Source organism: Rhinolophus hipposideros (assembly GCF_964194185.1).
Source record: "Rhinolophus hipposideros genome assembly, chromosome: 1".
Classification (NCBI taxonomy): Eukaryota; Metazoa; Chordata; class Mammalia; order Chiroptera; family Rhinolophidae; genus Rhinolophus; species Rhinolophus hipposideros.
Genome location: NC_138047.1, coordinates 16,761,982 through 16,784,865, shown reverse-complemented (window position 1 = coordinate 16,784,865; position 22,884 = coordinate 16,761,982). Strand labels below are relative to the sequence as shown.

The 22,884-nt window shown below is 35.7% G+C and overlaps 1 protein-coding gene across 2 annotated transcripts in view; it reads left to right on the top strand.

Moving 5' to 3' along the window:
• PLXDC2 (plexin domain containing 2) overlaps positions 1 to 22,884 on the top strand; it is a 393,562-nt gene that overhangs the window by 197,930 nt on the left and 172,748 nt on the right. For both annotated transcript variants that reach the window (XM_081040277.1, XM_081040276.1), the window contains one exon: positions 17,621 to 17,690. In XM_081040277.1, the coding sequence (XP_080896403.1) occupies positions 17,621 to 17,690 (70 nt within the window). The remainder of the gene's footprint in view (positions 1 to 17,620; positions 17,691 to 22,884) is intronic.

Sequence of the window (22,884 nt, the reverse complement as noted above, 5' to 3'; positions counted from 1 at the left end):
AAGTTGAGATTGATCTGGATGGTTTTCAGTTTTCTTGTAATGCATGATTTTAGAGAACATTTTTCAAAAAAATTACATTAATTTAGTATCTTCCATTTTACATGGCTTTATTACTTTTGGTCTAAGAAAGATTTAACCAGAAGCATTTATGATTCAGAGAACACATGTAGACCAAATTATAAATCTAAGTGATGAACTGTGATATAAAGGAAAAAAAATTAAACCTGGAAGCCCCCGAATATATTTTAAGCCTGAGCTCATCATTTACCATCTGTGATTCCTTAAACAAATACTACTCTGAGGGACAATTTCTGCATCTGTGTGGTGGGGATGACAGGGTGTTAATACAGTTTTCACTCACCTTACGTGACCTTTGGGCTGAATGAGTGCACAGATTAGCTTTTCAATATTCACAACAGTCCTATGATTTGACTATCACTACCATCCAGGTATTGCAGATGAGAGAACTGAGTCTTGGAAACATCAAGTAACCTGCTTAAGGGTCTCCAGCTAGTAAGCGATGGAACTAGATCGTTAATCTAGTCAGTCAAGCCCACACTCAGGACGTGTGTGTAAACTGTATCACACTTGGTTCTCAGCAGGTTTTGATAATCATTTTCTGATAAGTGCCTGATTTAACATTTCAAAAGTTATTTAGTTTTGCTGTCATAGGTAAGAGCAGTGATCTTACCACTGATGAAGCGATGTCTTGTTCAGTTTAGTATGACTGAAAGTGAAAACAAAACAACTTTACCCTTTCAAATGCTGTGCCATTATTGATCTAAAGAGTCAATGGCTGAAGTAATTTAAAGACGTACTGTTTGATAAATGTAAAATACCAAAATTTTTGGCCACAGCCTTTATTAGATAGATAGATAGATAGATAGATAGATAGATAGATAGATAGATAAATAGATAGATCTATATATATATATATACTTTCCTATTTCAGGAAGTCAACTTCAAACAGTTAAGATGGAAATTAGTTATAATCCACCATGATGATTTATTGAATTTTCATTGTACGACACATTTTTTCTGAGGTTGAGAAGCAAAATAGCCACTTCTCCTTGCTGAATTTCATCATCCCTCCTTTTCTATATTCTGGCGACCCCAGGCAAGATGACAGATTCAGAAATGATTAACTGCCAGGTTTAGAACAGATCTTCAAAAGAAGGGAAAATGAGAAAGATTAGACTAGGATAATGTCTATCAGAAATTTATTGCATTTGAAAATCTTCCCACTGTATTGCACTGCCTAATTGTGTAAAATATATTTTGTAACAGAGTGAATGTTTGTGTATACAACTGGAGATTCCATAAAGTGGCCCAGTTCTGGTGTTGGCCACCATGGGTAGAAAAGTCATCTATTAAAAAGCTAGCTGATTTCTTCTTACACACTTATATGAAAACCATCTACTTCTCCTGTCCCCTCCCAAAGGTGAGACAGTTCCTGTGTCCTGCTTTCCTTAAAGATTTGTTTTTTTCTTTGGAATGGGGTTTTCTTGGTTGCCTTGTGATCTCAGTTCTCTGGTAGTTTCAAAAAAAAAAAATCACTTATGCTGTAAATTATTTGTTATTTCCTACTGTAAGTCTGGGAGTAACACTGTTCCTTTCAACACCAGAGATTGGCTTTAACACAAATGGAAAGACTTGAGCTTGTGCTTGTAACTTATCTGGTATTCCATGCCTTGATTTTTAAATATGTATCGTTGGTAAAAATCTTTATTTTATCTAGTCTATCATCAGCAGAGCTGGGTTTCTTTTTTCCATGAGAATTTAAGCCATGATCAAACATTTCTTAGAGTTAGAAATTGGTCCTGTACCCATTTTCCCTATCACCCCCAACAGAACACACACACACACACACACACACACACACACACACACGTCGAGGCACACACTTCCATTTACAATAATAGAATTGATAATGTAAGGGAGGAAAAATAAATTTCCTTCTACCCTCCTAAATTCTTCTGGATGGAATAATCAAATTAACATGAGACAGATTAACAAGAGAAAATTACCAAATTTATTACAGATGTACATAAGACTATGAGACCCCAGGACACACACGTTTCTGGGTCATATTTAACAACAGGAAACAGAGAGGGCTTTGATTAAAGAGACATTGCAAGACTCCTCCCCATCTGTTGCATTTAGTCCATATTAAACTGTAGTTATCTATGCTGATAGCTCCTTTCCTGGAGCAGGTCCTGTATCTAAATTTCTTTTTTTTAGGCAGGTAAGAGGGTCAAAGGTTTTTCCTGAGTTTCCAGTTGCTTGAAAATAACCAGCTTAAAGTAATCAATATCCCAAAAGGCATATTTTAGGTGGCAAACTCTGCTTCCCTTTAGTACTATTACTTACTTAGTTTTCTGGGTTTTTTTTGTTGTTGTTCATTTATTTTGTTTTTTTAAATTTTGACATATAAGTAAAATCATATGGTATTTGTCTTTCTCTGTCTGGCTTATTTCACTTAGCATAATATCCTCTAGGTCCATTCATGCTACAGATGGCAAGATTTCATTCGTTTTTATGGCTGAGTCATATTCCATTGGATATATGTGCCACCTCTTCTTTATCAATAGATTGGCACTAAGGTTGCTTCCATATCTTGCTGCAATGAACATAGGGCTGCATATATCTTTTTGAATTAGTATTTTGGGTTTCTTTGGATAAATACCCAGAAGGGGGATTTCTGGATTGTACGGTAGTTCTATTTTTAATTTTTGAGGAACCTCCGTACTGTTTTCCATAGCAGCTGCACCAATTTGCACTCCCACCAACAGTGCATGAGCGCTTCCTTTTTTCCAGGGGAAATGTTTGCCACTTGGACTCCATTTAAGTAAGTTTTATATCTTGACATTTAGTTAATAGAACATTTAATTTTTTTCTACAAACATTCTTTCTTTCATAAGTGTAATTGTTTAATATGGTATTTCCACATTGTAGAGACATGTTTTAATATTTTCTCCGTTGGCCTCCCTACCTTTTCAATCCTGCCTGATTCTCTTTGCTCTGTTTCTATTATGCCTTCCTCTGGGTAGAATCAGGTTGCTAGAGATGAGGACAGAATTGTAATGTTAAGGTACCAGGGAGCTAAGTAATATTCACAGACACCCTCCCTCGAGCACCCACAGAACACACTCAAAACACACACCAAACCACAGTTACTCTCCCCATGATGTCACTGACAGGCTTTAGTACAAGGAAAAATGGCAAATGGGAAACAAGGAATCCACTTGATTAATTAGGTTTGCTGATGTCATAATCCTTGATCCCGGAGTTCTCTGGTGACTTGGCTGGAAACTTGATTTAAATTTAAGCCATAAGGGAAGTAGGAAGTTTCTATAATCTTATCACCAAGGAATGTAATTTGTATGCCCAAGGGCATGTAATCTGTCAACAAGTTAGGCAACAGAAGAGAAAGGCAAGATCTCTCTGGGGCAGACCTGGGGGCAGTTGGCTAACTAACCCAGACCTGGGTAAGCAGGAGTTGAGTGAGAAAGCCAGTAGATGGATTTTCCTGAAGATGCAGCTTCCTGCCCCTTCTTGGCTTCCTCAGAATAGGTCAGAGGAAGAGAAAGAAGTGTCAGACTTGAAAACATGATTTTTTAAAAAAATATTTCCTCCCCCACAATCATTTATAAATGTGGTCAAAACAGCATTTTGGAATCTTAGATTCATAGTCTAGAGAGAGGGGGAGGGTGGGACTAGAGTAAGAGTTTTCGTTTTCTCCATCTATAATAATATCTTATAATTTCAGGGCAGAATAAAATTTAGAAATCATTTGATTCACAGGTTTCATATGCCAGAACACACTGATTTCTCATTCCTTTTATAATGTAAGCCACAGTTATTAGTATTTATATTATATATATATATATATGTATATATGTATGTACAGTATATATTATATATATACATATATATAATGTATATGTATATGAAGAACATGTAATTTGATTACATATTCTTTCAGATTTCCCTTTTGTCCTTTTCTGTTTAAACCTCTCCATTGTCCTTTTTGGTTTAAACAACATTTCTGAAGTCATATTGCAAAAAAAAGCTTGTTAAAACCTGGTTTTACCTTTGACAAATTAAAGGAAGGAGCATATCTTCCTAGATAAAGGAAAGTGGAGAAATTTGCATAAGCCCCTACCATATGGCAAGCAATGAGCTAGGCACTTTATATTCAATTCCTGGTACTTAATTGGGTTTTTTGTCCTTTATTGAAAGTCGCACAGTTGTTAGGTTGCAGGTCTAGAAGTTTTTGACTATAAACCTAGGAACTAGTCTGTACTTATTTCTTTCCTTCTGTGTAGACCTTTAAATTTCACATTTTTAAGATTTCCTTCTAGACTTCTGAATCATATTATCTAATTCATTGCTGGGCACAAAGTTTGATTCAATAGCCAGTCAAATTAGAATTATTTTGCCTTCTGAAACTACAGTTTATGAAATTCTGATTCACAACTTGGTACTGCTGTTCCAGTGAAGCAGTCCAGGGTTATGGAAGTTACAAAACCTTGGCTCCAAAACTCATTTTCTTGGATTCTGGCTTCTCTGCAGCTCAATTTTATAACCTGGAAAGGATAAAAACATGCCTGCCTTGCCTACCCTCCAGTGCTATCTCAAGAATAAAAATGAAATAGGTTATGAAAGGATACTAAAAACATCAAATAAAAATGAGGTTGTGAGGCTTTGTTATTTGAGAGTCCTCATTCTTTACAACAAAAATTAATAACCACAAAATAAGTTAATTCTTAAGTGCTCTCTAAGAGTTTCTCTAGATAGGTAGATAGATAGATAGATAGATAGATAGATAGATAGATAGATAGATAGATAGATACATAGATACATAGATAGATACATAGATAGATACATAGATAGATACATAGATATATATTTACATCTATATTATATCTGTCTATATTTTTTTGCAAAGAAATCACCTATGTTCTCTTTGCCAGACATAAACACATCCTTAACTTAAAAATTTTTATCTTTTTATATGCTGATAGGAAGAGTAAGTCTTTCTATGAGAACTCCCAGCCAAATGAATATGAAATTCCATTTTCTATCTCTGTGTCATAATGCAGGTAGCATTTTTGATGAAACTATTGTACTTTTTGATTATGGTGATTGTTGTAAAAATTTTTAAATTGGAATGTTCTTGCTGGGGATCTTCAGGCAACTTGAATATATACAGAAGCTTTCATTTAAAAAAAAATTAAGTTTTCTAGAGGGTTTCCCCCCCCCCAGGAAAATAACATCATTTCAACAAATATTTCCATCATTCTTACATTTGCATAATGTTGATGTTGGGAGAACTAAATTTGAATGCCCATGGTGACTTTAGTCAGTTGTTAGCTCATATTGCACAATTTCATTTGTTTCTGTGCATCAGAAAATCTGCTGATAAGTGCTTATTTTTCTAACAGATTAACTAAAAAGGCAATTTAATTTTCTCTCTCTATTAGGCTATTATCTAGACCACACATTTCTGTCTGATCTCTGTTCACAGTGTCTAACAATAAGTTGCTTTTATTTATTTTTATTTTTGCTGGTTGAATAAACTTGCAGCATTCTGTCCTTTGAGATGCTTCATTTCAAGTAAGGCATGCATGGTTCATCAACCTGGCCATACTGGGCTTTCTTCATAGGATTTTCCTCTAGTTTCATAACAGACTGGAATGAGTTGTTTCTGCACATGTCTCTCTAGCTTAATTTTGGTTTAATTAATTCATTTTACTGTTATTGTACTTACATCACTTGTCAATTTGGGGAATAATTGTCTGTCCTGAATAAACTATTATTTGAGGATCTTTTATGGAAAAGAAAGGCCTGCCTTTGTTCCATTCCACAAAACTAACGTGAGATCACAGTGACTGAGTTCTGTTCCTCTGGGTGCCAAGGAAATGAGCTGCTTCACCTGCTTCAAAGCCAGTGAATGCATGGAAATATTCCTGTATTCCCTCTCCTGCGGATGGCATCAACAACACAGGTTAAACATTCTGTAGGCCTTTTTCAGAGGCTGAATTTATTAGTAAATCCCTTTTGGTGATCTAATTACATAAATAGATGTATATATTACTAATTATTTAAGCTACGCTGATACCCTCCCTGAATGTAGGGACCAAAATTTAGACATGGAAAGGCCTTTGGAGATTGTTGAAGATGGCAGCCTTATGGAGCCCCCAGTGATCACTTTTTATACATATAACAAGCCTCAGTTTTCCAAGGCAAGAACATACTTTCTTTTTAAAAACTCACTTCTGAGTTCATCATATTTCAGTTCAATTTAATCATAATTCTCCAAAGTGTGCCTTTAGTGGAAGGTGGGCGCCATTCTTCATATAAAATTAGAGCCATAGGAGGTAATTTCATACATTCTATGTTACCAGTGATGGCTGTGAAATAATTCTAGATAGGTAAATATCTACTCAGCTGTTTAAAGTCACGAGTAAGGCAAACACTTGAGGTTTCTATGAAACCCTCCTACAGAATTTCACATTAGGCTTTCATAATCAGAAAGCTGCTAACATAGGTCCCCACAGCCATGACTCAGGTGGAATAGATTAGTTCATTTATCCCTATCTCTCATCCTAGATTCTCTTCTCCAACCCGGTTTTAATCATCTTTTCTGAGATCTCTCCATGAATTCACAAAGACTTGACAATGGTTAATTTTAGGTAACATGAGTGCAAACCATATTGTCATCCTCAAGTTACTAAATGACTAAGCTTTCACATGACTCTTGCAAGGAAATATTATATTATATAACAGAAAAGTTAGCAAAATGTAAATGAAATATTCCTTGAGTGACTACAACTAAAAGCGTATGTTTAATTCTTGTGGAAAATGTTAAATTTTCAAAGATAAAAGACTTAAAACATTTTGAGATGGAGATTTTCATTGACACGTTAATATATTTTTAAATATTTTAAACTTCTTTTCAATACCTTTATTTTTTTGTCTGTTTCTTCTTACCAACTTACAGCTTCTCACTCAAGTTGTAGCTGATTGCCCTAGGGAACTTGTCATGCTCTCACGTGGTTTGTTTATACATTGATTTCCCATCAGAACTTCTGCTGTGCCTGAGTCTAGCCTGAGAGAGTAGGTGTCTCTTTCTTCACTGAAGGTGCTCTGTTAAAATGCCAATGGGACTAGAAGTGAAACTTCTTCAGCCATTCTCAATTATTGACGAAGTGCCAGGAATTTCTTGTCATGCAGAAGCTATCTGAGAAGAAATGCCAGATGAGATTCTCTCCCAATAAGTAGGCCAAGGTTAGGCACCTGAGTCCTGCTCCCAGGTGCGTTAATCTGTAGATCCGTAGGGTATCCTAAGGGAGCAGCTCTTAGAAGCTGTGTTAGAGGCATCAATTTCCTTAGCTCTTGAAAAATCCAGAAGTTGGCAAATGGAGCAAAATGGTAACAATTGGGAAATCTGCATAAAAGATATAGGGGGCTCTTTGTGTTATTTTTGTAACTTTACTTATTATTTCCAAATTATTTCCAAATACAAAATTAAGAAAAGGGAAGTTAGCAGAGCGGGATGAAGAGTTAAAATTGAACTTGGCCTAATTTCAATTTCAACCTGTAATCAAGTTTTGAATGATGTAGTCGCTCTTCTGATGTACTTTGCCTGCACTGAATTCCAAATTCTAACACATCTGTTGAGGGGTAGCTCAATAGTGTTTAAATCTACGGGCTTATAAACAGGCTGCGTGGATTGGAGTTCCCACTTTGCCAGCTACTAGCTGGGTGACACTGAGTATGTTATTTACTCTCTGTTAACCACTTACCTCATCTATAAACTGGAAATGATAATAGTACCTACCTTCTAAGGTTGACGTTAGAATTAAGTGACTTAGCATTTGCACCGTGCTTAGCTCAGTGGCTGGCACAGTGTTATAGACGTCTGTTACATTAATACTAATAATCATGGTGCAAATATTTAGCTTTAAAATGTCACTGTCCACTGACAGGAAAGAAGGGAGGAAAGATTGTAATAAACTGAGGCAAGGAGGGCCTTTTCAGACTGCACAGGATAAAACCATAGAGTATTTCTCCTGCCTGCCCTGTTTGAGGGTCACTGGTGAAGGAAGTAACAAGAATGCCATTGCCCTCAGATGTACTAGGGCTGCAAAGAGGTTTTGCAAATCATTGCTTTAAAGGTGGTTGGCTAGCAATTACCGCTATGCTCCAATTCCTGGAATGGAAAATTTCAGACCATGTAAGTGCTACCAGGCGAAGTGAGATGAATCAAGTCTATTTATCCTTTTAATCCATTTCACGCTTGTCAAAGCCCCTACAGCAGTGGTTTTAGAGTACCAAAAACCATTTATATGACATCAAGTCTTGCCGCTCAAAGTGGGGTCCCAGAGGAGTATCAGCCCTGAGAGTTTATTAGAAACACAGAATTTCAGCCCCTTTACCCCCAGACCTACCAATTCGGGACCTGTATTTTAACAAGAACTCTCATTGCTTCCTGTACATACCTTGACTTGAGAAACATGGCGGAAGCCACTGCCTTGCTTCCAGAGCAGTGTGAAAAATCCAGAAGTGGATGCTTCTGGTCTTTGCGCTCCGCTACTTACCCTCCAGGGGCTTCTTTATGAAATCCTCTTGTACTTTCTCTGTGCCCTTGAATCGTTGCTGCCCTGCACCCTGCCTGACTGGTAAATAGGCACATCACTACTTGGAAGAATTCTCAGAATGTTCAAGTATAGGCAAGTTACTGTGAGCCCAGTGTTTGCTGGGCACCGTGCAATGGGAGAGATCAAAAGATATGGTGATAGTTCACTTAATCTCAAGGCCACATGAGCGATCGTCAGGTACCTGCAAAATGTTTACACTTCGTTTTCTACTTTATGACTAGTCCCACGCAGTGTCACTCAATATGCAGGGTTAATGAAGTTCTCAGTTCTGTTACGAAAAAAGTGCTGAAGCAGGTAGAATTTCTAACTCAGATAATCAATCCAATTGATGGACTTTATTTCAAAAAGGAGTAGCCAGGTACTTGTCTGTGTATTTGCATATTGACTAACCCCTTCCCGTGAACAGTTTGATCTTTTAATTAGGTTTCCAGTGTTTTTGGTCACTGGATTAATGACCCCTGTCCTGTTCACTCCTCCCAGGTGTGAGAATTGGTTAAAATTCCATTTTATAAAAAATCCTTGATGGTAAAAGCATTATGAATTACTCTGCCTGCAGCAGCAATTTTATTTCTGGAATACGCACAGTTCATTTTTGGCCTAGAAGCAGGATCTTCCTTCAGAGTATATCAAAAGAAGTTGGCATGGCTGTTATCCACATGTATATGCCTCTCTGTAGTCTTATTTTCTCTCTTTAATAGTTGCTTGTTGTGGAATTAAAATTGTTCTGTCTATCGCTACATACATACATGGGCATATACTCATATTTATATCCCTCTGCTATCTTTCAGTTTATATTCCTTTTATAAGTGAATTGATTTGAGTTAAATAGGTGAATAAACCAGTGGAAGGCAATTACCATTGAGAATTGTAAAAAAAGAAAAGAAGTATTCTGAAAGTGTAGAAAATAGGCCCCTGGATCTATCCTGGGAAGGCAAGAAATGGAAGCGTCTGAACCCCCGAATGAGCAAAACAAAACCAAAAAGTGGTTCAGGCTGTGCCCATCACCTGGTGAGACGTCACAGGCTGTGTCCCACCAGGTCTCAGTGGGCATCACCCACCAGGGCTCCGCCCAGCGTGGTGCTCTGTTATTACTAGTCTAGTTCTTGTGATTCCCAGCATTTCATCTGAGAAGGCTGCTCTGTACGGTTTCAGATTTTGTCTTTTATTTGACTTTAGCCTCAGACATTATTACTGCATTTTAAAGAGAATCGTTACATCTACTAAGAACAAAAACATGAAAGACTGACACTATTAAAGGTCGCAGGTAGAAAACACAGTTACAGAAGGTTTGATAACATGTAGGTAACGAATGCCTAGTATCAAAGAAGGGAGATAGAATGACATCGTGGTCAAGACTCAGAGTTTTTGAAGTGAAACATGTGTGGGTTGAAATCCGGGTTCTACTATTAGAGGCTTGAACGTACTACTTTTTTGTGAATTTTTTTTTTAAATAATTTCAGGCTTATAAAAAAAACATGCAAGGATTATTGTAAGAGTTCCCATATAAGCTGGGAAGTTTCACCCAGCTTCACCAAGTGTTAACACCTTACATATTAATGGTACAATTATCAATACCAAGAAATTAACATTGGTACTGCACTCTTGACTAATCTATAGGCTTTATCCATATTTTGTTCATTGTCTCCAAACCATCCTTTTTTCTTATCCAGAATCCGATCTACCTCCTACATTGCATTTATTAGCTTAATCTCCCGGTCTCTTTCAATCTCTGGGACTTCCTCAGTCTCTCTCTCTCTCTCTCTCTCTCTCGGTCTTTCATTAACTTGACACTTTTGGACAGTACTGGTCAGTTGTTGTGGTTTTCCTTTTTTTTTTTGGTGCAATGTCCCTGATTTGGGATTTTTCTTCAAATCTTTGTTTCTTCATGAATAAAGCAGGTCTCTGTTCTTGACACAAATACCGCAGCAGTGGTATTTTGTCCTTCATGGTGTATCATATCAGGAGGTACATGATGTCAGTATGTCTTGTCACTGGTGATGTGAACTTTTGATCACCTGCTTACGGTTGATGTCTGCCAGATTTTGTTTCTTCACTGTAAAGTGACTGTTTTTCCTTTTGTAATTATCAAGTATCTCTTTGCAAGATACTTTTGTGACTATACAGGTACCTTGTTTCTCATCATGTTTTCATCTAATTTTAACATTCATACTTGCGAAAAACAGGCAAAACACTTAGCATAATGCCCAATATATTAAATGCTAATTCCATTCTCCTACACAATAGTTATCATTATTTCAATGTAACAAAAACAAAGACATCATAACATTATTCAGAAGCATAATATCTTATTATGATATGAGTCCATGAGAGAAGTAATTTGCCTGCACTGGTATTAGAGATGTCCAATAGCAAATCATTTCTGGCTATTGAAAAGGAATCACACAGAAGCTATTTTTGTTTAGGAAACTAGTTTTAAGGAACTATCGCCATGCTAGAGACATTTGGGTACACGATATAATGTTAACCATCATTGACTCAGTGCTTATAAAGGTCCAGATGTTATTTGGTTATTTGATCCTTATTGATAACCTTTAAAGAAGTGTCTTGACATAACCAATGAGCAATCTGTGGCTTTAAGAGGTTAAATGATTTATAAAACCACACAGCTTCTAAGTACCAAAGAAGGATGTAATTTCTAGTCTCTCTGACTCCAAAACCATACAGTATCACTTAAAAATTAGGAAAGAACCATTGAAATTTTGAAAATAATTCTCCATCTAGTTCCATTAAAAGATTGTAAATTGTGTGTCTCACAGTTAGTTAGAGGAGTAAGACCTCAATAATCTCTTCTAAGCACTTGTAGGTGAATATACTTTACTGGGACCTTATTCAGTTTCAAGAAAGTTAATCAATCGTTATGTGCATCCTGGAAGAATACACCCCGTCCCAATTAAGAAATTAAATTTATTCAGTTATCTATAAAAAATAATCTAATAAGAATGATCATTTAATCATTTTTGTTTGAGATATAAATCTTGCTGAAAATAAGATAATTTATTTAGGTATTTCAGATGAAAGCCACAAATACCCTAGAGCTATCCTAGAAGTATCACTTGAAACATCCATTTAAGTAAAACAAAATGTAATTTTTCTCAAATTTTATTATTTCTATCAAAGTTAATACCTGGCATATATAAATAAACTGAAAATAATTTGACTTAAGATTTATTTAATCTACTTTTTGAAAAAAAATAACACAGATCTCACTTTACTATTACTACTATTAATAATAATAATACTATCCCACCTATCAGAAAGCTTCACGATAAACATAAAATTATTTGAATGATTAAAAACAAAGTTAAAATATGTATGGAAATTAATAATTAATCCATTGATTTAGTCTTGAATAAATGGACACTTCCTACACTTTAGACCCTTTGCTCTCACGAACTCATGACATCAGCAATTATTTAAGTTTAGTTTTTACCAGTTTACTTCCCACGTGCTGCTTTCAGCAGGATTATACCTTATAAAGATGAAATAAAGACTTGGGGAAACCAGAAACATGTAGCTTTATTACTGTAAATAAGAAGCTGCCTTAAAACAAAAGCAGTTTTTATTAATGATGTGTTTAAAAAATGGTTTTGAGGATTGTAAAAGTGATCACTCCAGATTCTTAACTCTTTATAAGAGGTTTCTATCTTCAAGGTTTTACAAGCATTGACTAATTCATTTATCTTTGTAATACCACTGAGAGACAGGCAAACAAGTTAAACTGGAACAGTGTGTATTTAGGATTATAATTCTTGTATTATTAAAAAAGAATTAGAAGAGATCATAATAATTAGTCAGAAAACAAATAGCAATAGGCATAAGAAAAATATGTAAGAGATGTGGCTACACTTAGAAATCTAAGAGCATAACTCTGATTGAGTCTGATAGTCTGTTCCCGACAATAATTTCCCTTGCAAGACATTTGGGCCTGTCCAAAATATCCACAAAACATCCACAGAGACATTTGCTCCATGCCAACCCATGTGCCATCTACCTAACCCTTGCGCCATGACCAGGTAGACTGCTGAGGCAAGAAGGGTTATTATAGCCAGTACAGCCACAATACAATTATTGGACCAATAAAACATGACAGTATTTTTTTATATATTAACCTTGTAAACCAAAAGTATGCATAAATGTTAGGAGCTGTTTGAACCCAGGGCCATTTCCTAAGTGTGGATGTTTTTGACAGGACCAGTTATCAAGACCGTTTGGTGTGGACCAAATGTCTCCATGGACATTTTGGACAGAACTGAATGTCTGCTACTTATAATTTCATGGACCATGTTGTGGGGAGAGCTTGATGCAGGTTGTTTGTTTGTTTGTGTTTTTCAATCTACTTGTGGAGGGCACAGCTTACTGGCCCATGTGGGAATTGAACCGGCGACCTTGGTGTTATGAGCACTGCGCTCTAACCAATTGAGCCAACCAGCCTCCCTTGAGGCAGTTTTGAAGGTCACAGTCATATATTGGCTGTACCTGACTTACATTTACACTAGACAGCCTGGAATCTATAAATATACTTCTACAATCTCTTCAGAAAATGTTTCATAAATGTATCCTCCCTCCGTATTAAGAAGTGGTACTTTGTTTGCTTGTCTCAAAAGTATCATACTTCTCCTTTCAAATAGTTAACTCTTTTCCACAGAATGTAAGGAAGCAATAAATTCAGTTAATATTATTTATGTCACTTATGCTCTTTAAAATTTCATTTCTAAGCTTTTATTTGATATTTTGCCCAGACTCTTAATTAATTGATTGTGACTTCACATGACAATTTTCTTGAACCCTTTTCCCTTTTACATTAGGCATTTCTTAAGGGATGAGATTCAAGATAGGATAATGTTCAAGGTACAGTAATTATACAATAGTCTCAAGATTATGTTTCTTTTTCTTTACATTTGCTTTATTGTGACAATATCCAGGATTCTCTTAGCCTTTCTGGTTGTTGTTGAAGAGTTGCGATATATACATTTTCGGGTCATTTTTAATTATTTTTATTATGTAGGTAAAGGAAGCCTAATTAATTACTGCCACAGCAAGTCTTCTCACACCTAACCAAAATGAATTCCTATATTCATCATTTCAGTTGCTGGCAGTGTGGTGTAACAGTCACATAGCTAGAAACCTGTTTATTATTCTACATCTCCCTTCCTCACTCCCAAACCTTATTTCCAACGAATCACAGAGTCCTTCCAATGTCACTTTCTACATATATTTTGACCCATCCCTTCCGCTCCCCTGCACTCAGGTCTCAACTGGCTAACTTCTGTAGTACCTTTTAAAGAGTCAGTGCCATCTCCTCTGGTTTTGCTGTCTTCTCCTGCTCTTTACTCTGCCCCTGCCTGTCCTTCTGTGACCCTGTCCTGTACTACTTTGTGAATTCCTTGAAGGAAGGAACTGGGTGGGGCTTATGTACTGTTTTATCCTCAGTCCCTGAGTTAGTGTCTGGCATATATAAGGTGTTGAATAAATGATTGACTGGATGAATGAAGGAACAAATAAAACTTTCCTTCAGCTCCCCCAATGCCTATTTTATATACCATACTGAGCTAGAATAATGATCCAATTACCCAAAAGTGATTATGTTGAATATATAACCATTTAGCTTCAAAGCACTTTATGAAATTTGAGTGTTTATTTTTGTTTATGATTTAGTATTTTTTGGGTGTCTGTGAATATGTGTTTTTTAAAAAGGGATGTAGACGAGGGTAAAGGGATTAAATATATAGTGATGGAAGGAGAACTGACTCTGGGTGGTGAGCACACAACGTGATATATAGATGACGTGTTACAGACCTGTACACTTGAAACCTATGTAATTTTACTAGCCATTGTCACCTTTATAAATTTAATTTTAAAAAGGGATACTAATAATTTTTAAAAATTTGCCTTTAAGTGTGACTTTTCTTATCATTTTGTTTTTAATATCTCAGCAATTAAGAGCACTGCTTTTGCTGTCAATCAAACCTGGATTCAAATTCCAGTTTCCCACAAAAGGCCATATCTAAGTACTCTTTGCTGAGTCAGTTTTGCTTCGAAGCAGTTAGAACATGAACCTTAGGCAGTTGTTTTATGTGTACATGTATATGTAGAGAATGCTAGGTGAGATGCAGTAGGAAGACATAACTTCAACTGAGATGTCAAAGTACAACTCTCTGAGGATGTGACACTTGGCTGAACCTGTCGGTGCTTTGCCCCATATCCCTCTGCCTCCCTGAGTGGGAGACTGTGGGAGGCAGTTTCTAACACACCAGCAACTTTCTAGCTCAAGTCCTGTATCTCTTCTTTCTGGCTGAGGGTACAAACAAGAGTAGTCTGAGGGATTAGGGTAGTTAACCACCTCCAGGAGCAAACTTCAATCAGTAGGGGATGGGAGTTGATGAATATGGTTCCAATCTCCTGATCTCCAATGAAATGATTCTGAGGCATGTTTGCCCATCTCTTTCTCAGAGAATCTCCAAGAGGAGACCTGGCTCTAGTGGTAATATACCCAATAACGTACCTATTGCTGCTGTTTCTCTTTTCCTTATCTCACTTCTGCCACTTCCTTTAGCAAATGGGTCCTAGGATCACCTTCCTGAAAAACTATCTGCCTCGAAGTCCTTATGTCAGGGTTGGTGTTTGAGGTAACCCAAACTCAGCCACGGCTGAAAGAATATGAAAGCCATGACTGACCAAGGTTGAGAGATAATAACCGTCAGAAGAGACATCAGACTCTGGCGGTAATCTTTGGCTCTGGTAGAATCCTTTTACCAGAGCCAAGGATTAAGGGTGCAGGTGTTAACTAAAAGATATTCTAGATGGTTGGCTGGAGCAGAGGCTGCGAAGGGAAAATTGGGAGGTAGCACAAGCTATTACTGGTGGGCCTTAGAACACATTTCACTATTTTGGCCTGAATGCCAAGGACTGTGGGATACGAGAGTGAATGATTTGAAGTAGGGGAGTGATATGCTAGATAGGATGGAGAATGAATTGTAGGAGAGTTGGACACCTATGAGGAAGTTCCTGCAATAATAATGACCTACACTCGGGAAAGGGTTTCAGTAGTGCCTGGAGAGAAATTTCCCAACTGCTGAGAGGCTAGCATCCTTTTAAATTGGTATTGCTATTTCTTATCAGTGTGAAGCAGTCATGGTGATAGTAACTAAGGTAAACAGGTCATTTAAACAGGGGAGCATTAAATGCATTGGTTGCTTTTTAGGATGATGTAGTAACAAATTTTCTTTAAGAACTTATTTTATTTTTTAGTTTTTAATTTACGTATTTGCGTATCTGTATCTTATTCTAAAACTATTGAAATACTTGCAGTGGTTGAGAAACTAATGTCATATTCCTCTGGCTCATCCTTGGTAGTAATTGATAGAGTTTGTCATTGATAGATATTTAAACCAGACTCCTGTTGTAGAAGTGAGAGTGCCAAAGGTTTGTAAATTTTACCAATTTGCTCATGAGCATGGAAATAAATTAGAATGATGGAGAACAATATACTACAGCAACTGCCTTTAAAAAATTGTTTCTGACACTTTCTTAAAGATATATGATTTTTCCATTGAAGCTTTTATTTTAAAGTTAGTAGCAATCACTCATTTTAGTTAGTCCTATGAAAATGGGTTTTGTTGTTCCCATTAGTCAGCAAAAAATTAAAATGATGATAAACCCGGTCTGAAGATGCAGCTTTCATTTAAAAAGAAAGAAAACCTAATTGAAAGTCACTGTAAATTTTGAATGATTAATGCCAAGCCAAATAATTTATTAGAAATCTCTGATGGACATAAAAAAGCAATCATTTGCAAAATTTGGAAGGAACTAAATTCAATCTAAATATACTTCTCTCTTTTATTAAGATTTGTACCTTGAGAGAGCTGTAATATAGAAATTGTTGAATTTTAACACAATAGCCTTTTACTATAGGTAGTTTGTAATGCTATTGGGCTCCAAACCAACTAATTAATTTCCCTCTGGATTCTTTTATTTCAGTGGATCATCTTTGTTATAACTCATTGTTTTTCTTGTTTCTCATCTAATAATACCTGGTTCATATTATCTCAAACATACAAAAAAATCTAGGATTTTTGTTTCTTTGTTTTGCTTTGCTGTTTTGTTTTTGTTACTTTACTATATAAATATTATGTATATATTATATATAAAGCATATAATATGACATATTACATATACTATATAATAGTAAATTACATATGTAAAATTCAAGTTTCAGGCCCCTTTTTAGAAAAAAGAGGAGCAAAATTTATGACCATTCTTCCTAAGTCTCCCTACGTTTTCTCTATACTAAAGTAGCTCTCCAGTAACAAGCATTTTGTATTCTTTAACTATACTTTAAAAGGGGCCATAATATACTGAATCTGGAGAACTCACTGCATCTAAAAACTGAAAATATCTGCAGATCTAGGTCTGTAGGTGCAAGATATCTTGTTCCATGAAACTGCCTTTCAACTATAGGATATACAGAAAACAAATTGAATACATAATTGTGTCAAAGAAAATCTTTTGATTTTTGTTCAATAAAACTTGACAGATAACCTATCTACTGTTGTGGAGAAGACTAATCAAACTAAAAAGAACCCCAGAATATATTGCTCATCGTGATGACGGAACCGATTTTCAGTGGACATCTAAAAGGCAGTGGTGATGCCAGAGAGAATATTTGATTCAGACTTGAAACTTTCAGATTCCCTCTGGGAGCAAAGAACAGACCAACAGACTGTAATAGCCCAACTTTATTCTTTTCACATACTTCAAACATTTAATTACCAGAAAAAAATACCCTTTATTATCATCCCAGATTCCCATTTTAAGAGGCAACTATGATGATGGTGTAAAGTAGAAGTACCATTTTTGTAAGTGGAAATTATTTCATATTACATTTACTATTATGCACATTATTGATTTTCTTTTCTGGTTGTTGTTCCTTGCAGAGAGTGAATCTGTCCTTCGATTTTCCATTTTATGGTCATTTTCTACGTGAAATCACTGTGGCAACAGGGGGTAAGTGGTTTTCTACCCATTCACCCTAAATAATCTACAGTTTCACTATAGTTATTATTTTTAATTTACTCCATATTTCAAGAGGAACATTTACTGGGAAAACCATTGTCTTCTATCACAAAGTTGTGGGTATAAATAAAACCTAATAAAGAGTAGTATAGCTATAGGAAAAACTGTTCAGCAGGAAAAAAATGTAGTTATATTAATTTTTAGCTTAGATTCATCACTACTCTGCTTTCCTCCTGAGTTTTAATTCATTTTTGAAAGTATAATAAGACTACACGAGTGGGACTAGAACTAGAAAGAAAACATCCCTAAGGAAACCATTGAAGTATTTTTATTTTCTTTTAATGTATATAGTTGATAGATATAAATATATATACACACACATACACAACCACAAGTATATTAGCTTTAATTGTTTGATTTTTCCTTGAATGCCACCTGTGTTGACTGACTATTCATTTGAGAGTTTTAAAAATAAACACTAAAATTCAGTGTGAATTTTTTTCATTCTGTTTTTCTCCACGAACTCTGGAGGTTAGTTTAGAGATTAGCAGTTCCCTAGAAAGGCAATTATCAGTCCTTATAGTTTTTCCCAGAAGTCAGAAATATCTTAATCTTTGAGTGTTACTGGCAGAGATAAGCAAAATACCAGAGACTATCCCTTCAGGCCTAGTATAGAGAAGTATAAGCGTGAGAGAAAAACATAAAAATGGAAGAGTAAGTAAAGGAGCAAATTAAAAGAAATCCACAGATGAGATGAAAAGGCTGTGGAGCACCCATGTCTGAAGCATGGGCCGGAGTCCTTTCCCCTAGCCAGGTTTTATTATTGGTCTTTTGGATGGTGTGGAAACCGTGTTGATCACTCTTGCCACATTTTAATATAAAACTTCACAGATATATAGAATTCATAAAAAGACCAATCATCAGAAATATCCATGACCAAATGAAAGTTTTTGAGCACCTACTGCGAGCAGTGGTAAATAAAGCTACCTCTGCTTTTGGGATATATAGCCTAGTGGTCTATTGGGCAAGGTGAAGTAGAATGTAGGGAGTTCCTTAGAAAATACAAATGATGAAATATGGATTTTTCAGGGATGACAAAGCTCCAACATCTGTGATGATCCTTTAAGACTTTCTAGAGAAATTATTGTTTAAGGTATTTTTTGAAGTCTGTCACAATTGTTGTGGTTGTGTAGGGGACAAAGAACATCCCAGGGAGGAATAGCTTAAGTACCATGCAGAAGAAGAAATAGGTGGGGTATGTTTGGGATAGTAAATAAATGAGTTTGAGTGAAACTAGGGGTATGTTTACAAAAAAAGTGACATATTTAGAAGAAAAAAGCAGGTTGAGGCATTTTATCTAATGCCTCAAGGGGGAATTTGAGTCATCAGTCCTTAGGTAAGTAGTAAACTTTATGAAGATGAATCAAGACATTTGTGTAATGCCTTAACATATAAAAAAGGCTGGAGTTAGTACATAAAATTGGAAGAATATTGCAATAGTTTATGTGACAAATATTGAGAGCCCTGGTGATTCTGTGGCTTCAATCCAAGGGAGAAAAGTGAGGCCGTGAACAAAAATTACAGACTTAAACAGAAGAGCTAGTTTTAGGGAAAACCAAAGGCTGCAGTTCTAAAAGTACTAAATTTTATGTACAAAGAAGGACTACATATAAGTAAAATTCACACAAAGGCTGTCTTTTTTAAATCACCATGTATTTCTGTGCTACTATGGTGCCAAGCATTTAATAGGCGCTTAATTAATATGTTGAAAGATTGAATGAAAAGGAGAAAGGTAAAATTAAAAGATTGCTCCTATAAGCCATGAATCACATCTTTAAAGTATGATATAAATGTTGTCATCACATAATATGGACAATAGTCATATTTTCTGACCTTTAGGTTACCAGTGTTCCAGTGAATTTTAAAGTGAATGATTAATCACATTTGTTCAGAACCTATACACACAGTGTTAAAAATATAGACAGCTCTGCATTTTCAACTTCTCAAATTGTTTTGTCTTGAATCTCATGTCAGTGTTACAGCCAATATGGAGTAAGATTTTCGTTGGTAGAAAAAAACCCCAAACAGATGGCTACGTCATCTGTATTGCTCAAAGTCCCATTTTCCTTTGAAAAGATCCTGAATATCTGGTGTCTTGAATGATCTCTATCTTCTCTGAAGAAAACACTAATGTAAAGAAACGTTTTTTCTGTTACTTAAAATACGCTAGCATGGGACTTGCACATAAAGGCATACCTTGTTTAGAGAGCCATAGGCAAGCTACTATGGTCGTTGACCTGGGTTTCTTCAAAAGGAAACCAGAATCTCCTATAAAAGTATTCAGCTACACAAATAGTCTGTCTGCACTTTCATTGATGATCCATTCAATCAATCATGATTGAGCCCCTACTATGTCAAAGGCACAGTACATGATTCTTCAATGTATGTAGAGAAAAATAAACTATGACTTCTGGTCAGAAGCTTAGAATCTAAGAAGAGAAAGGGGTTTATGGCTTAGCGGTAAGAGAATGCTGACGTTAAGTGCTAAGGAGTGGAAGGTTGCCCGAAGAGAAAGTCACTCTCGTTGGACCAATCAGGTACAGGTTTCTGAAAGAGATAACAGTTGACATTGGCTTTCATGGAATTTTAGGCAAAGAGTCAGGTTGAAAAGGGGTAGATAGGGAAGGGACATTCCAGACAAGGGGGTGCTGAGCTACGTGGTAGTGCTGAGTCCATATGGAGCATATTTGGAGGTCCATGAAGTAAATGTGTTTATTTGGAATGGAGCATTGGACTAAGAGCCTAGTGGGAAGAGTAATGAGAAATACTTTGAACGTTAGAAATTTGGATAATGTCCAGCAAGCATTGGGTTTCTTTGAGAAAAGAACAGATTTGGCAGTGGGGAGCAGGGTAAGGTGAGGGGATGAAGGCAAAGGGAGCAGTTAGCAGCAGGTTTTTCAGTTCTTCTGCATGGTTTATAGTGTCTGAACCAGGGTGGGTGCAATGGAAAAGAAGCGAGGGAGGCAGGGAAGACACATCATTTGACTTGATGACTCTCTGTGGTTGCAAAGGTTTCCAGCCAAAAGGATCCACTAGGACTCAGTGAATAAAGCTAACACTTTAAAAGAGCACTTCTGAACCACACACTTTTGATGGGTTTCTTCTGTGATTGCCTAGGTGTTATCAGCAGATAGACCTAACTAACAAATGCTCATCACCTTACAAATCTTAAAAAGTCACTAACCATGAAAGGCTTGGAAGAAAAATAGACCACAGTCAGGTTAAATAAAATTTACTGCAGGCTGTTCCAAATAGATTGGTAACTGGGAGTTTAAGTGGGAACACATAGGTTTCTGCGAAACCTGTCAAGAGATATTCTTGACGATCTACAAATTCTTCTTGAACTTGTTTCTACATTGGATTTGGGGAAAAGACAGTGAAAGGTTAAAGTGGATATTTTAAACTACAATCCTCATTTCTACCTCAATGTTTTCCCATTTCCCATACCTCCCTTATAATCTCTCTCTCTCTCTCTCTCTCTCTCTCCACATAATACAAACTTATTTAAACCTTAAATGAACTTAAAGATGATATCTTGTGTTATTGCTAGGATCAACACAATTTCAAAACAAAAAGTAACTTAAAAATATAGATGTCTGGTCATTTATTTATGAACTAAAAAAAATGAATCTTTTTTTATTAAGCATTTTAATTTTCAAAAGCTTCAATCATCCACACAAGTAATACACGAAATGAATTGGAAATACCATCTTATTTTCTGGTTCACTAGTAGCAGAATCTGAACGCATTAGTTTATCTTTCTATTTAAAAGATACTCCGGAATACAAATATTTCACGCATTAAAAAATGAATGATTGGTGCATTTCATAAAATTATTTCTGTTAATGGCACCAATAAGTCATATTGTTTGCATATCACACTGCCTTTTATTTTTCAGTATATATGAATATACTGGTTATTTTTTATTATTGGACTGCTAAGGCTGTCTTTTAAATGCTTCAAGAAGTAGAATTAAGTTTAAGGATTTGATTTTTAACTCTTGGGACCATCACTAGTAATATTTTTTTCATGAGTCCATTATGGGTACATATAACTATGATGATAAAAAAGGGTGGGGTGGGGAGGTAAGTACTGATTTACATAATGGGGAAGAGAAGAGTTGAAGTCATCCAGCTAATTCTGGCCCCAAAATTTAAGAATGTAGATGTATGCTGATTAAAGTAGCGTGTGGAATTGCAGGCAGTTGTACATGAAATTAAAAATCAAAGATGACATGAATTAAAAAGATAATGATGACCATGAATTGTTTTCCTTGATTATGTGAAGGATTTGCCCTCCCTTCCATTCTCCACAAATTTCTAGTTGGAGATTGAATAAGAAAAGTATTTAGAATTTTAAATCTATTTTATTTTGTTTGTCACATCACATTTAATAAATGTTAATTAATAAAGTAAATATACAATGTTCATTAAGTAATCAATTTTTAATATCTGAAAAATTAATATATGATATTTTAAAAAGTCAAACAAACAAAAGTAAAAAGTAAATTTCCCATCTTACCCTGTATCCTAGTTCACTAGTTTCCCTCCCAAGTAAAAACAACCATTACTCTGTATATTCAATTCAAATTTAGACTAATTTCCTATGTCTGATCAAAATCATTTTTCCCCCAATAAGAGGGGTTCAAAAGTAGTGCCTTTTATTTTGGTTGGGTTTTCAGGAAGTATATTATCAAATGTTTCAACTTTTTGTCCGTTCTCTCTTTCAAAAAGCAATATTTTAATTGTAGTTCCAAATAACATTTCATGCTTTTTAGAGGGACTTGATTCATAAAAGTCATAAAAAGCTTTTAAAGAGCAGTGGAAAGGTAGTTATTACTCATGATGATCAATTTTTAAATACCAACCCCATCATTTTTCGAGTCTATAACCTCAAGTGACAGAACCTGATGCATTCATTAACTTTCTGAATCTGGTAAAAAAAAAAAAAAGTGAATGGAGGTATTTTTGTCTTTTTATTATTATTATGAACGAAGAGCAGAGATTATGGGTATCTGGCGATCTGATGTATGAAGGGAAGGCACTGAGGAGATAGATGCTGGACAAAAGTAAACCCATTCCAAGTGGGTTCACTAATTTAAAGTTAATAAACACAGCCGTAAGGA